Raw genomic sequence first — 17,378 nt, forward strand, 5'->3', positions numbered from 1 at the left:
GATGAAAAGCCACATTGATCGCCTCGAACGGCTAAATTGTCCCGTCTCCAAAGAGTTGGCTACGGATTTGATCCTCAACTCTTTAACAAAGAAATTTGAGAGCTTTGTTATGAATTACAACATGAATGGATGGGACAAGAGCATTGGTGAGCTTCATGCAATGCTTAAAACGGCCGAAGCAAGTATGGGCAAAAAGGCTTTACCCGTCCTTGCGATCAATGAAGGAGGAAATAAGAAAAGGCCCCACCCCGAATCTAAAGCAACCTATGCTAAAAGAAAGGGACACGTCAAGGGAAAGGGAAAAGGAAAAGCTAAAGCAGAACCCGCCAAACCAAAAGAAAAGAAGCAAAAGGTTGCTACGAATGACCCATGTTTTGAATGTGGTGAGATAGGACATTGGAAGAGAAATTGTCCGACCTATCTCAAAGAGTTGAAAAACAAGAGGGATGCAGGGCAAACCTCAGGTACTATCTTTATGATACATGTTGAGCTTAATGTTATTTCTTTTAACACATGGGTACTAGATACCGGATGTGGAACTCATATTTGCAATTCGTTGCAGGGGTTCAAAAGAAATAAACATTACAAGAAGGGGAACACTAGTCTCTTTATGGGCAACGGAGCAAAAGTTGAAGTCGAGGCTCAAGGAGACTACGTTTTAGAACTTCCAAGTGGTTTGGAAGTTATTTTGAAGAATGTTTTGTATGCTCCTAGTTTGACTAGGAACATAATTTCAGTTTCCCTTTTAAAACAATCTGGTTTCAATTTTGAATTTGTTAACTATGACATTTATGTTTCTAAGAATGATGTGTTTTATTTTAAAGCTATGTCTTTAAATGGTATTTATGAATTAGATCATGATAGCGCATCATATGATAGCTCAATGTACCAAGTAACCAACAAGAAACTCAAAATGGATTTGAGTGATTCCTACCTTTGGCATTGTCGCCTTGGACATATAAGCAAGAATCGCATGCATACACTTCAGAAAAATGGTCTTTTGAATACAAATGAAGATAATTCATTTGATGTATGCGAGTCTTGTTTACAAGGCAAAATGACGAAGACGCCCTTTAGTGGAACATTTGAAAGGGCTAAGGACTTATTAGGTATCATACATTCAGATGTATGTGGTCCTTTTAAGCCGATGACTAGGAATGGTGAAAGATACTTCATTACCTTTACCGACGACTATAGTCGTTATGGTTATGTGTATTTACTAAAACACAAGGATGAAGCATTTGAAATGTTCAAAGACTTCAAAAGTGAAGTAGAAAATCAACTCAAGAAAAAAATCAAAGTCCTTCGCACCGATAGAGGAGGTGAATACCTTAGTGGTGTTTTTCAAGATCATCTTAGGAGTTGTGGGATTATCTCACAACTTACTCCACCTGGAACACCACAACACAATGGTGTATCTGAAAGGAGAAACCGAACTCTATTAGATATGGTTCGATCTATGATGGCTAGAAGCACATTGCCTCTATCATTTTGGGGTTACGCTTTGCTCTCCGCAGTCCGTATATTAAATATGGCCCCAACCAAGAAAGTGGAAAAGACACCTTTTGAAATATGGCATGGAAACCCTCCATCATTATCATTCATAAGGGTTTGGGGTTGTGAAGCTTATGTTAAGCAATACACTCCAAATAAATTGGAAGTCAGATCTACTAAGTGTATCTTTGTAGGTTATCCTAAAGATGATATAGGATACTATTTCTACGACCCAACTGAGCAAAAGGTATTTGTTGCTCGAAAGGGTAAGTTCTTAGAAGCTAAGTTCCTTATGGAAGGAACCAGTGATAGAACAGTGGAACTTGAGGAGGATCAAGAACCACAAGACGATACACGTTTGGTTGATACTAGCACTCAACAAGAGGTTGTTGAAAACGATCAAGAGGTTGATCGAAATACACAAAATGTTCGCAGATCTGGTAGAATTAGCAATCCACATGAAAGATATGGATTTTTCATGGATGGATGCTACGTGGTAGATTCAGATGAACCAACCACATACCATGATGCAATGTCAAAATCCGATTGCGACAAATGGCTTGAAGCCATGAACATAGAGATGCAATCCATGTATGACAACCAAGTTTGGGAATTGGTTATGCCACCACTTAACTCTAAAGTAGTTGGAAGTAAGTGGGTTTTCAAGAAGAAAACTGATATGCATGGTAACTTGGATACTTACAAAGCAAGACTTGTAGCAAAAGGTTTCACTCAAACTCAAGGGATTGATTATGATGAGACCTTCTCGCCTGTGGCGATGCTAAAGTCAATCAGAATATTATTTGCCATAGCCGCATATTATGACTATGAGATCTGGCAATTGGATGTCAAAACGGCATTTCTCAATGGATATCTTGATGAAGATGTCTATATGGTTCAGCCTGAAGGTTTTGCCGATCCAAAACATCCTGACAAAGTATGCAAGTTAAAGAAATCAATCTATGGATTGAAACAAGCATCTAGAAGTTGGAATCACCGTTTTGATGAAGAAATTAAGAATTTTGGATTCATCAAGAACGGCGATGAAGCTTGTGTGTATAAGAAGGCTAGTGGGAGCATCATCACTTTCTTAGTACTGTATATCGATGACATTCTACTATTTGGGAATGACATTCCAACCATGGAAGGTGTAAAAGCTTGGCTTGGAAGTTGTTTTTCCATTAAGGATCTTGGTGAAGTAGCCTACATTCTGGGAATAAAGGTCTATAGAGATAGATCAAGGCGCTTGATAGGTTTAAACCAAAGTGCATACATTGACAAAGTCTTGAATAGGTTCCAAATGGAGAACTCTAAGAGAGGCTTTGTACCTATTCAAAAGGGGACAATTTTGAATACATCTCAATGTCCAAGCTCAAAGGATGAGCAAGAGAAAATGAAAAGAATCCCATATGCGTCAGCTATAGGATCCATCATGTATGCAATGATATGCACCAGACCGGACGTCTCATGCGCCTTGAGCATGACGAGTAGATACCAACAAAATCCAGGTAACAGTCATTGGATGGCTGTTAAAAGCATATTGAAATATCTTAGGAGGACTAAGGATATGTTCTTAATATATGGATCTGGTGAGGAGGAACTCGTTGTAAAGGGTTACACGGACGCGAGTTTCCAAACCGGTCGAAGTGATTCTCGATCGCAATCGGGGTATGTCTTCATTTTAAATGGAGGAGCAGTCTCCTGGAAGAGCTCAAAACAAGACGTGGTAGCATTGTCCACTACAGAATCAGAATACATCGCCGCTTCATTGGCAGCCCAGGAAGCTGCATGGCTGAAGAAATTTATAGCCGACCTAGGGGTGGTCCCTACCATTCAAGATCCCCTAGAGATCTTTTGTGATAACGAGGGTGCGATTGCTCAAATCAAGGAACCTCGTGCGCACCAAAAGACTAGACATATCGAGCGGAGATTCAACTACATAAGGGATGAAGTTGAAAAAGGAAAGATATGTATCCGCCAAGTTCACACCGATCAAAACATTGCGGATCCACTCACGAAGCTCCTTGACAGAGGAAAACATGAGGGTCACACATGTTCCTTAGGACTTCGATATTCTAGTGATTGGATTTGATCAAATTTTGTATTTGGATATTGAAACAATTGTTATTTTAACTCATTTATGGTATTTTGAGTTACGTTTCATATTAGCATGTTTAAATCCGTGAATAACTTAATTATTCTAAATGTCCGTAGTCAATCATAATTGTGGGAACAAATATGAATGTAAGACTATTATGAACTTGGATTGGTGGATATTCATTTAGAATGAATATAGAGCAAAGTGTTGCTGCCAAAGTTCATAGATATTTGTGGGATACAAATATTGGACTGACTCGCTCTCAAATATTACTGCATGGAATCATTTGTGATTGATCATAAGTAAATTTTGAGTTAAGGCGAATATCATAGTATCCTCTGACCTGAGATACATATTGGGTCTTGATATTCACCAAATATTATGCCTTGACTCATTTCTTCGCTGTCAGTAATATGACAGTACATAAGGCTGAGCTCAGGTGTGGTACAAGGTGGTTGTGAGAGACATATGTAGTCAAGAAGGGATTTGTTCCTCTTATTCGTTGAGAGTAAGATGTCTAAGGCCTGATAAAGTTAAATCAACAGAGAGTGATCACTCTATGTCTCTGGATTTAACATGACATCTGTAACGAAAGGATAAATGATAGATTCACCTAAATCATGTTCAAGTAAGGGACTTGAAAGGGATGATGTTATTGAATGGCAAATATAGTCATACGTATTGGGGGTAGTAAACCGTAGTTAGGCGTCATTTACTGCTTGCATCAATCTTCTATGTATCTTGTGCAAGTGGGAGATTGTTGGACTCTGTATGCCCAAGACACATATTAAATTGATGTGGCTAGTACGTTATGATCCAAGTCGAGTCATACCCAATAACAAGCTAGACAAACACTTATATTATTTATTTGTGATATGATCAAACAAATAAATATTAACACTTACAATATTTAGAAATTGGTTTTCTAAATAATTACACTTGAGAAACTAATAAATTATATGGATAATTTATTTTGAGAGAATATTTTATTTTGTTATTTAATGGGTTAAATAACATTATAAAAGATTACATAAAGTCTTGCAAACATATGGTGTATAATTTTATAAAAGTTATAAAATTAATCAAGACTTAAATTTATAAAAGAAAGATTTGAATTTTTTTTATAAAAATACAAGTGGGCCGCCCCCCCCCCCTCATGGGAATTCCCAAAAGATTTTTGCTCCAATAACATTTCATGCAAGATGTCATATTTAGATGGCTCTTGATTGGGTGAAAATTTGGTCCAATAAACATACATGCAATTGCATGGATTTTGATTGGGCATGTAGGGTGGCAATTTCTCTCACTTCCTTTAAATGTATTTTGTATGACAAAATGGACAAGAGAGAACTTGGAAGACTTGTGTTATTTTGCTCTCAAAATCGGCCATAGAAGGGTTCCAAGGAGCTTTTCGGTTTTGATTCAAGTGTGAGAAATCCTAGCTAAACCCGTGGTGTTTGTTGGAAGCTTGGGGTATACAAGCTTGAGGTCTTCTACTCTTGAGGACAACCATTCTTGAAGCATCATCCATTTCATTCTCATTACTCCAAGAAGGTAGTTTTGCTAAACACCCTATGGTTATGTTTGATAGTATGCATCTTCATATATGGATCCGGGTTTTGGGATTTGCATATAAATGGTTTTATATCTTACAAAAGTAACATGTTTTAAAACATTATTTCCGCTGCGTTTTTATTTCATATGGATGAAATTGCTTTGATAAACATGTCAAAATCCCATCAGTATGCCCATTGTGTGCGTACTTAGTACATCGCTTTACATTACATTTCATGCTATGTATGCCCATTGTGTGCGTACTTAGTAGATTGTTTCACATTACATTTCATGCTATTTATGCCCATTGTGTGCATACTTAGTACAGTTGTTTACATCACATGCCTTCATTTTGTTATGACATTTGGTTTGTTTAACATGGAATAATACATTCATTAACATTAGCTACGCCGTTCGTTAGTAGGTAGTGGTACCATAGGAATTGACAGCTCCCGTTCCTGAAATCCTGGGTTTGTTTGGATTGGAAGGAATGACCGAATTCGATATACATAACTTAGATAAACCTTTAATTTGTTTAAGGGTTTATCGCCACAGTCTCAAGGCTTGGATGTATGCATATTTCACAATACCGCATAAATGTTTATATCAGTAGAGCATGCATTGTTCCACAAAACATAACGTTGATTTAAACCATGTTTTACTTCAACACCTTGTTTTGTGCATTTTACATATGGTTTAGTTGATACATTTCACTTACCATACATGATATATTTTGGGTACACATACATGATCTACATTAAACATAAACATTTTGACATTGTTATACACATTTGGTGGTTTACATTGAACATAGACATTTCGATGTGGTTTACACAATGACACTTGACAATTGATTTATACATGAACAAATTACATGGTGGTTGGTTTGGGTAAATGGTTTGAGTAACGTGGCGTATGTAATATGATACAAACATGGTGGATACGCCGCTGGTACTTCCTATATATAAATGCTTGTATAATATTACATATCGTAGCGTTATCTAAATCATTTCAGTTTAGACATACTACGTTTTATACAAATAACATACTTTTTACAAGACATTGCTCTACAAACAACTTATCTTATTAAACTCATTTTACTTGGTTACTCGTTTAACCTTACACTTATCTATACATATCATCTGATATTATCGTTTTTCAAATGGTTTACAAAGCAAGACAAATTACAAGGTTCATGACTGACTGTTATTAAACACTTCTTTAAACTCAAGTCATGAATCTCACTTTCACAAAACCTATGTATCTCACAGGCATTTTTATGCTGACGTACCTACTTTCACATGTGTTTTCAGGAGCTGTTCCATAGGATGATGATCATGACACTAGGGCGGACCTGTGCCTTAGAGACTAAAAATGAAGATAGACTAGTTTAATTTTGTCGCGAACTCTTTGTTTTCATGTTTAAGACAATGTATTACGCTTGTTAAATAAATAAAATGTAACTTTGGTTTCCATGGTTATGAAACAATTTAATTCTGTCCCAACACTCCCCGGCGTTTCCGCCGCGGTTGCATGTTATACGCGGCTGGGGTGTGACAGTTTATAAACACTCAACGAATGAATTATGCTTCCGCTGTAAACGGTGAATTATTTGTACATTGTAACACTTATTGTTAATAAATGAAAGTTTTATTTAAATTTACCTATGAGTTCAATGTGATTGGTGACTAAGATCTTGGTCAGTCACGCCTCCTGCGGTGATACTCCGCTTGTGGATTTTGGGGGTGTGACATGATTCATGAATAAGTAATCAGAAATTTGAACTGGATTTTGTGGATCGCACTGTTCGTAGTTTCATTTATGATTTGTCTACTTTTTACCTGTTACAGGAGGTTGGAGAATGGGGTGAAGGGTTATTGAGTATTTTGACTTTTAGGTGTTGACCGATGAAACAAAAAATAAAAAATACATATGCTTTTAAAAAGCCATACGACCAACACATGCAAAGCATGTGAGGTAACTCGACCAAGAAATTAAACGATGTTTGTGTTAAAGGTTGAGTCTTGTATCAAAACATGAATATAAAAGTTGGGTTTGACCGATTTCATAGTTAAAGGTGTAACGTGCAGTTTAGGTATAACATAAAGGTTGTTTTGTGCAATTTCGTCAAAGTGTAATAATGTCTTGTCAGGTTACCGTCACATAGGCTATAGGTTTTAATTAACGCAACCTTTGACTAGTATGTCGTGGTTTAATTAAAAGTAAATAAATAAATGTGTGTGTGTTTGCATGTGATTGGTGGAGGGTTATGGACGCCACCCACCTAATGGTTGATGTAGAGGAGGGTGCTACTCCACAACGCCAAGCCTTATAGTTTAAAAGTTACTAATTAGTTTTCAGTATGGTGTATAAAGTTAACAATGTTACTTGTTTCGTTTTGGGATATTTTGGTGATTTCATATATTAATAATTTAAAAAAAATAAAACAAATAAAACCCACCACCATTTTTCATTGGGCCCCATTGTTTTTTTATATAAAAAGTCAATGGGAAATTAAGATACTTTGGCTAAAATCATCTCCAACGACTCTGTTGTGGAGTCATCCGAATTTTGGATCACACATCTAAACACATCGCACCATTGGAGGCATTAAGTTGGGGCCATTTAAATTTAAGTTACTCCACTATATATATACACACTTTTATAGGTAAGGGTTTGTCTACAAAAAACATTTTTCCTACAAAGTGTCACAATCTATCTACGCATTGTGTTTTAAATTTTAGAGTAAACTGCAATTTGAGTCCTTGTGGTTGACACTTTTTCGCATGATGGGTCCCAAATTTTTATAAAACACTGACATCAACATCATAAATTAGTCTCTAAAATTAGTCTCTGAAATTCAATGAGGTGTTAGACGGGTCTGTGCCGTCATGCAGTTTTATAGTGAATGAGATATAATACAACCAAGGATACTATCTTGCAGATGAGATTTATCCGGAAATGGTCCACAATTGTAGAAAGCTTCTCATATCCAAAAGTAAAAAATAGACTCATATCCAAAAGTAAAAAAAAAGACAGGAGTTTGCAAGAAAGGATGTCGACAGGGCGTTCGGGGTCCTCCAAGCTCGATAGCACTATATACAAGGGTCAACAAGGATTTTTAGCCCAAGAGTTAAACCCGATATAATGTATGTATGCATAATACTACACAACATGATCGTAGAAGACGAAGGATACACCATATGCGAGTGGTCAGGTAAGGAGGATGGGGATTTGTCACCACAAAACCATGGACCAACAAATGAATTTACGACACACTTGGAACGAGTTAAGGATTTACATAATAGAGAAGCTTGTTATACGCTTCGACACAATTTTATCGAGCACAATTTCAGAAATCAGTTTTTGTTTGAGATCTCCTTGTTCTTCCTTGTGTGTCGACATACACAAATCCATAAAAACATATGGATTCCATCTTCCCCATTATTTTTATTTGAAGACAATAATAGCTTACCATTCAGCCCTTCATGTTTGCTTTCTACCCCTTTTTGTTTGAAACTTCATCCCTTCCTATTTAAAGTATATTCGAACTACGTTAAGTTAGTTATTTTATATCATGGCACAATGCAATGAAACATACTAATAAATATAAAAATCAAGTTTTTGGGGCATTACAATATCCTCGCAATTTCCCATTTATAAACACGACCTTCTTGATCCTTACGTTGGGGGGGGGGGGGTATTCCACGGTCCTCCTAACCGCTGGAGTGATCACACTCCACAAGCTAGCTTAGCCCCATAGCTGCCTGGGGTGAATACCCAACCGAGAGCGAAGAGTTTGGCCGTGGGTTGCGGACACCAAGATTCGAACCCGAGACCTCTAGAGAGAGGGTGGGTGAGGCTGGCCAACTGGGCTACCCCAAAAGGTTATCCTTAAATTGTGTTCCCTAGTTTAGTAAAGAAAATAATATAAAAGAAACCCTTCGCATTCTCTCCAAATCTCTTCAATTAGGAAGGAATAAAAAACTATGAAACATCTTTATTCTCTACTTCCTTCCGGATCATTTCTCTTCTCTCGTTAAATAACATTTGTTGTCGTCCTTAGAACATTCGCATCCAATCCACCATCTTTAACCTTATAATATTTTAAAAAAACCTTCCACATCCAATTCCCCATACCTATCTCTATATTCTTTTTTTTATTGTTATTTCTTCTCTTTCTCCAATTTACAACTTTAACTACTATCTATTTTGTCTTATTATATTTTCTTCTAAAATTTGTTCTAATAACTTTTTTTGATAGAAGTTATACTAATAATTATTATCTTTAGATTAATCGGGTCGGGTTGCTTTGAATACTAATGATATTATCATAAACCAACATAGCCAAATGTGTGATCTGTACTATCTGACCTATAACAAAAATTTTCCAAACTAAATGGCAATCCCCAGGTATGATTTTGAGAAGCAACACTATGATTACATTTTATAAAATTCGACAGCTTTAATTTAGCGTTTAAACGGCAACAAAATAACTGCTTTTTTCAACAAAACACCCTAGAAAACAACATGTTTTTCAACAAATAAAAGTTAAAAACCTGCAAGTTTTTTCAGCAAAACCCCCCAGAAAACAACATATTTTTTCAGCAAATAAACGCTAAAAACCTGCAAGGTTTTCCAGCAAACCCCCTAGAAAACAGCATGTGTTTTTAGCAAATAAACGTAAAAAATGCAGTTTTTTTAAGCACCCGTTTGGCCAAAAAACTGCAGTTTTTTCAGCAAAAAAAATGCAGGTTATACTGCAAAAAAATCTCGAAGAAACATAGTTTTTTTCATCGAAAAAAACAACCAACAGCAGCGTTGCTGCAGTTTTTTTGGACCGGCGAAAAGAGCAACCAACAGCAGTGTTCAGCAGTTTTTTTGACCGACGAAAACAACAACCAACAATTTAAGATGGTAACACATTACAAGTCAATTGTCCAAATAGATGCAAACTTTAACAAAAGTTGAGCTATATACATATATAATTCTAATGATCATCACATAACATATTTCTAAATCCAACTCATAACATCCACAAAACAATCTAATATAACGCGACATAGTTTATTGTTGGGGATAGTGTAGCCATTGATGTTCAATTAGGTCTTCTTGAAGCTGATGATGTGCTGAGCTATCTTTAATATGAAGACGACGTTGGATGAAGTCCATAAACTCATTTGTTTGAGTGTGCGACAGTTCAGGAAGATCATCATCAAGTCGATCATACTCAATGTTAAGACTATCACCATTATCACGTTCGTCTTCAATGATCATGTTATGAAGAATAACACATGCTTTCATTATATTTGTTAGTACCTTCAATTTAAACATTCGTGAAGGTCCTCGAATGATTGCAAATCGTTTTTGAAGTACTCCAAATGTTCGCTCGACATCTTTTCTTGCAGATTCTTGTGCTTTTGCAAAATGTTTATTCTTGTTCCCTCTTGGTGATGGAATCGCTTTTACAAAAGTTTGCCACTTAGGATAAATACCATCTGCAAGGTAATACCCCATAGTATAGTCGTGGCCGTTGACTATGTAATTGACTAGTGGAGCATACCCTTACGCAAGTTCCATGAAAATAGAAGACATTAATGTCGTTATGTGAACCGGGCATACCAAAAAATGTATGCCATATCAAGAGATCATATGAAGCAACCGCCTCCAAAATAATAGTAGGTTCACGAATGTGGCCAGAGTACATACCTTTCCAGGCTGTGGGACAATTTTTTCACTTCCAATGCATGCCGTCAATGCTTCTGAGCATTCCAGGGAATCTTCGTTGGTCCGCAACAACAAGTAATCTAGTAATATCATTGGAGTTTGGTGACCGTAGATATTCAACTGAAAAAATACTTACTATCGTCTCATAGTTTCTTGAGACTCTCCATTGCAGTGCTTTCACCGATGCATATGTATATATCCATAAAATCAGCACTAACCCCATAGGCCAACATTCTAAGTGTCGCTGTTATCTTTTGCATAGAAGATACACCGAGTCTTCCAATATTATCTCTCTTTGGACGAAGTATGGCTCGTTAGCCACTACCTCATTTAGAATACGGAGAAATAGAGGATGACTCATCCGAAACTCCGTCGAAATAGATTCGAGGGATATACCGGATTTTCTGAAATATAATCACGATATAAACTCTCATGTCCCTAAATATGATTGCGTCGAATAAATTTACGACGTCTGCGAGTAGATTGTTCTTCGATATCCTCATCAAGATCATCATCGCTATTAACTTGCGAAAGAATGTACGAACCATTTGATCAAACGTGCAATTAACTCAACCTGTCATCATACATGTTATAAGTCAAAAACTGTTATAAACGCCAAAAAGTGCCGGTCTTTCTGTGAAAACATCAAAACGGGCAACGTTCTGCGTCGTTTTTCAACACTGGACGTAGCAACGTTTCTGCAGGTTTTTGGATCGGTTATTATCGGTTTTTTGGACTGTTTTTCAGCAAAAAATGACAAAAAACGGCGTGTTTATTTCAGCAAAAAACGATACAAAAGTGCCCTTTTTAAATAATAAAACGCCAAAAAACTGCACGTTTTTCGGCATAAAAACCTTAAAAAACTGCAGCGTTCTGCAGCGTTTTTCGGCCTGAGCACCCCTAATATTAAAAAATAAGTCGTGAAACAATACCGTCAACAAGTAATCATCGTTTATCGGGAACACCCCTAATATTAATAAATGGTCAAATCAAACCAAAATATCCTTGTGCTAACTGCTAACAAACATGCTTTCTATAAACTCTACAATCAAATTCAAGAGACAAACTCTACAATCTTTGTCAAATTCAAACCAAAATATCCTTGCTTACTTCTTCAGCAACCCTTTGAAATCTAAAACCTGAGTTTTATACACTTCATGAATTAAGACTCAAAACTTAAAATCCAAAAAAGATTGAGCAAAAAAAAAAAAAAAAAAGCTTGCATGGAGTGGAGGGATGTAGATGTGAAGTATGAATCGGTTGATACTTTAACTGATAGCAAAATCCTTTTCAAATCGGAGCCCTAGTTTCCAATAGAAGTCTATGTTTACAAATCGGAACCCTCCACATTTACAAATCCGAACTTGTGAAGTGGGAATTTGTTGATTTTGTTGCTGGTAGTTGCCCAAAGGAGTGGCCTATGCAGTTAATGCAGAAAAATATTGGTTATCGGTCAAGGACCGATATTTGAGATATCGGTTATCGCGGTGAGATATCGGTGGGATATCGGTAATTTATAATATCATATATATATACACACAATTATATATATCTTATAAAATAAATAAATTTTATAGTAATAATGAATAGAAGATAATTAAAATAGATAAAAAAATATGTAAAGGTTAATTTAATAAAGTGGAGTAACTGAGCAAGAGAAAAAAAAGACTTTAAAAGACTGAAAAACTTAAATTAAAAATTAGAATATCAGTATATACACCCATTTCCCATAGACTTTATCACTTCCCCACATGTAACCCTAGAAACAAAAACTGCCGCCCCAACATATCTTCTTCTACAAACCCTAAAAATCAAAACTACCGCCCCCAACATGTCTTCTTCTTCAAAAGCTCCGGTTCTTCTCCTCCCTTTCTGCTCTTCAACAAGGTTAGTTTCAGTCCTTTTTTATGCTCATGGAACGCCAATTTCATCTTTTGAAACGCGTTAACACCATAAAGCTATTTCGCCGGAGCTAACAGCGCCACCGCCGGACCACCGCATGTTAGTCGGGACCGAGATTATCAGTGAGACAACCGATATCATAATTACAAAATATCGGCGATATATCGGTATATATCGCCGATATTATCGAGACCGAGATTATTACCAGATTTTAAACCGATATTCTTGTGGAGGTCCGATAACCGAGATATCGGTGATATATCACCGAGATATCGCCGAGATTAACTGCATAGGGAGTGGCAATGTGTATGTGATTGATATTTTGAAGGATAATCCAAAGTCTGATGCATGTCTGTTCTCAGCTGCCTCTACCAGAGAGACAAAACTATGGCACAGAAGACTTGGACACACAAATCTTAAAACAATCACCACACTCTCAAAACAAGGCCTTGTAAGAGGCCTTCCACCAAAACATTTTACTTGTGATGAGCATTGTGTTTCCTATTTAAAGGGTAAACAACATAAAAGTTCATACAAGTCCATTGAAGAGTCCAACACAAGCCAGTGTTTACAATTGTTGCACATGGACTTGTTCGACCCTGTAAAAATCATGAGTTTGAAAAAGAAAAGATAGTGTCTTGTTATTGTTGATGATTTTTCAAGGTTTGCATGGACTTACTTTTTGCACTCCAAAGACGAGACTGCAGGTATTTTGCAGGACTTTGTAAAACAAGTTGAAAAGTAATTTGATCTACCAGTAAAAGTCTTTTGGAGTGACAATGGAACAGAGTTTAGAAATAAGGAGTTGGATGAGTTCTGTGTGTCAATAGGGATTGTAAGGCAATACAACATCCCAAGAACACCAGAACAAAAGGGGGTGGTTGAAAGGAAAAACAGAACATTGATTGAAGCCGCCAGAACATTGATTGAAGCTGCCAGAACAATGCTTGCAGACTCAGGTTTACCTTTAACGTTTTGGGCAGAAGCTGTAAACATTACTTGCTATATGCAGAACAGAGCTTTAATCAACCCCAGACATCAAAAGACTGCTTATGAAACTCTGTTCAAGATCGAGCCACTGATCTCATACTTCAAAATCTTTGGCTACCCATGCTTCATTTTTAATCTAAAAGATTCAATTTCAAAATTTGCAGCCAAAGTGGATTGTGGTTATTCTTTGGGATACTCAACCGCTGCCAAGGCCTACAAACTGTTTAACATAAGGACTAGGTGTGTGGAAGAGACCTTGAATGTAAAGTTCAATGAATTTTCTTCATTAAAAATCCCAGCAAAACCCTGCTGAACTATTTGACTTAGATAAATTTACATTTGAAGATGTGTCTGTCAAGGCTAACCCTGCAGGTACATCACAATCTTTCCCTCAAGATCATGGAATTGACATTGTGATTCCACAATAAAAAGTCACTTCCACCACCAGAGAAGTAGATGTTCAAAACAGCTGTCAAAACTCTGACACTGCTGCATCAACAATTGTTGATCAAACCTCGGCCACTACATCAAGTCAAACCTTTGTTGACAAAAGTACATCATTTGTGGATAAAAGTTAACACAGTTTCACACCCATTCTTCCTACTTCTCCACCTCGATCTCCAACAGATGTTGGCTCTTCAAAATTGCCAACAGATGTTAGCTTAGATGATTTACATATGCAACCTTCACCTCTCAATGCCATTGTTCCATACAAGGGGGATCTAATCTTCCTTAAATCTCATCCACCAGATTAAGTTATTGGCAACATCAGTGAAGGGGTTCTCACAAGAAGTCAATCCCTAAACATTTGTCTTTTTGCTGGCTTTCTATCACTCATCTAACCAGTCAAGTACCATGACGCACTTAAAGACAATAATTGGGTAGAAGCTATGCAAGACGACCTCCAACAGTTTAAAAGACAACAAGTATGGGAACCTGTACCACTGCCAAAGGATGTATGTCCAATTGGCACAAAATGGGTCTTCAAAAGCAAAACTGATGAACGGGGCATTATTGTAAAAAACAAAGCCAGGCTTGTGGTTCAAGGCTTTAGACAAGAAGAGGGCATTGATTATAATGAAACCTTTGCTCCTGTAGCAAGACTTGAAGCCATCATATTGTTCTTATCCTTTGCTGTCAACCATAACATCAAGGTGTACCAGATGGATATAAAATGTGCATTCATGTATGGTAAGATTCAGGAAGAGGTATATGTGTGCCAACCTCCTGGTTTTGAAGATGCCATTTATCCTGATCATGTCTACAAGCTCAACAAAGCTTTGTACGGCTTGAAGCAAGCACCTACAGCCTGGTATGAAACTCTTTCCACCTTTCTCATTTCCATAGGGTTTACAAGGGGTAACATTGACAAAACACTATTTTTAAAATGGAAAGGAAAGGACTTGATGATTGTCCAAATTTATGTTGATGACATTGATGTGCTGAATATGGTCTATAAAAACTAAACCTAATCTAGACACCCTAGTTTTAAATTTATAAACTAAGACTATCCTAATGCTAGACCACAAGACAGGCAAGTGTACATATCGTATGTAGTAAAGCTCAATGAAGTCCGAGTATCGAACCCACGAGACACTAGCGACACTGACCTAGACTCTGACTCAACTATTTACTTAACTGTTTTTTTATTTGTTTTGAGTTTTCGGATTAAACTAATACCTAAAAACGAGCAATTAAACAGAAGAACGAAGCAAGCAGGCAAGATGGTGAAGTAACCGGAAGCAAACAATGACGAAAGCGAACTACCAAGGCTTCGAATCCCTATGACCGGCCTATAAACTCTAGATAATGACCAACGGCTAAAGCTCCGAATCTACCCAGAAAACCTCCCGCTAGGGATGATCAACCAAAATAGAAGATGGAACAGAGCGATGAAGTGCTAAACTGAAAACGGCTCGACCTATCGATACCGAATCCCACAACTGTCAGATACAAGGCAACTCGGGTGCCAAAATCCTCCAATCACGAAGGTAAATCTGCTAAAATAACGGAGAACCTAGGGAATCTAAACGCGAATAAGTAGCCGGATCCGAGCTATCGGTCACCCAAACAACAAACAACGCCCAGCTAATAACCTAGCAATCCTGACTCGTCCCTAGAGTCGCCAGGAAAGGATGCACACTATACTCGGTTGATTTTAATTAGTTTAGTTAAACCCGAATTATCTCTAATCTAAGGCTCTAGACCGAAAACCTAATAGGTTAACGAACCTAGAATGACCTAAATAGTTCCAGACCAGACTAACAAGATCACGAAAGCAAATAATTAATCACAACCAAGACAAGCACACAATTTCATAAACCGAAACCTAGCAGAAATACGTAAATCATCACAATTTAACCAATAAACAAAATCAATAGTTAAAACACCGAATCAAAGTTCATCTAACCTAGGTAGCGATAAGTTTAGCCTAGCATAGTCAAGTTCAGTACATAAACAATCTCAAAACCAAGTCTAAACATAATATCAAGTCAAAGAATACGAAAAACGAAAGAACCGTATTGTGTGTTTCTTCTAGATGCGATCCTGCGCCTTCGATTCTTCAATCCCGCTTCGTATGCGCTCCACAAATCACCAAATCACTGCCCCTTTTCGTCCTTTTGCTTATCGTCTGATGTTTTTTCACTTCTGCCGTCAAAATATGCCTTCTGTCTTCTGATCTTCGAAAATAAATAATTAGCAATCCTCCTGTTCGTCCAAAAAAATAAGGCCGCCTTCCTTTTTCCATTTAACCCAATCAGTATTTGCAGCCACCCAATCCATTACACAAGCGAGTCATGATAATGGCCCATTAAGGTCTCGTGATACATTACAGCCCAAATCCTATTTGCATCATTGGGTCCTCTATTGTCCATAATTCAGATCACCCTTGTGCCATTATAAAAATATAATAAAATTGCTTTCACTTCTAAACTTGCGTTCATTCCCAATTGAGTTAATTGCTCGGATGGTCCCTGTGGTTTTACGTTTTTTCATGTTTAGTCCCCATCTTTTGAAAATAGCATGTATGCTCCCAATGGTTTGTCATTTTGTTACTCGGATAGTCCCCCAACATTTACTCTAGGGACTATCCGAGTAACAAAATGACAAACCATAGGGAGCATACCAGCTATTTTCAAACTAATTGACATCTACTCAGGGACTATCCGAGTAACAAAATGACAAACCATAGGGAGCATATCTGCTATTTTCAAAAGGTGGGGACTAAACGTGAAAAAACTTGAAATCACAGGGACCATCCGAGCAATTAACTCATTCCCAATTCTATACATTAATTGCCATTCAAACTATTATTTTCTTTTGATTAAAATGCATGGTGTGGTTTTGCAAAATAACACCTATAGTCCCCAACTTTTGAAAATTACACCGGTGCTCCCTGTGGTTTGATAGTTTGTTACTCAGATAGTCCGTCCCTGGAGTGGATGTCCGTTAGTTTTCTCCGTTAAGTGGATGTTAAATGACAAAATTACCCTCCATCTTCTCCACTCTATAAAAACAAACAACCCCAACCACCCCCACATTTCTCTCTATTTCCCCCACCATTAACCACCAACCACCACCATTGTTATTACCATTCTCACCAGCGTTGGAC

The 17,378-nt window shown here is 37.2% G+C and overlaps 1 protein-coding gene across 1 annotated transcript; it reads right to left on the reverse strand.

Moving 5' to 3' along the window:
- Nucleotides 1-10,054: 10,054 nt before the first annotated feature.
- LOC110868118 lies at nucleotides 10,055-10,838 on the reverse strand. The gene has a single exon (XM_035975553.1). The coding sequence runs from the start codon at nucleotides 10,661-10,663 to the stop codon at nucleotides 10,214-10,216; it is 450 nt and encodes a 149-aa protein (XP_035831446.1). The 5' UTR covers nucleotides 10,664-10,838; the 3' UTR covers nucleotides 10,055-10,213.
- Between the last annotated feature and the right edge of the window lie 6,540 nt (nucleotides 10,839-17,378).

This window comes from Helianthus annuus, chromosome 7, assembly GCF_002127325.2.
Source record: "Helianthus annuus cultivar XRQ/B chromosome 7, HanXRQr2.0-SUNRISE, whole genome shotgun sequence".
NCBI classification, from domain to species: Eukaryota; Viridiplantae; Streptophyta; class Magnoliopsida; order Asterales; family Asteraceae; genus Helianthus; species Helianthus annuus.

Excerpts from the sequence above, each read along its gene's own strand:
- LOC110868118 (XM_035975553.1), bottom strand. The coding sequence starts at position 10,663 with ATGGGGTATTACCTTGCAGATGGTATTTATCCTAAGTGGCAAACTTTT.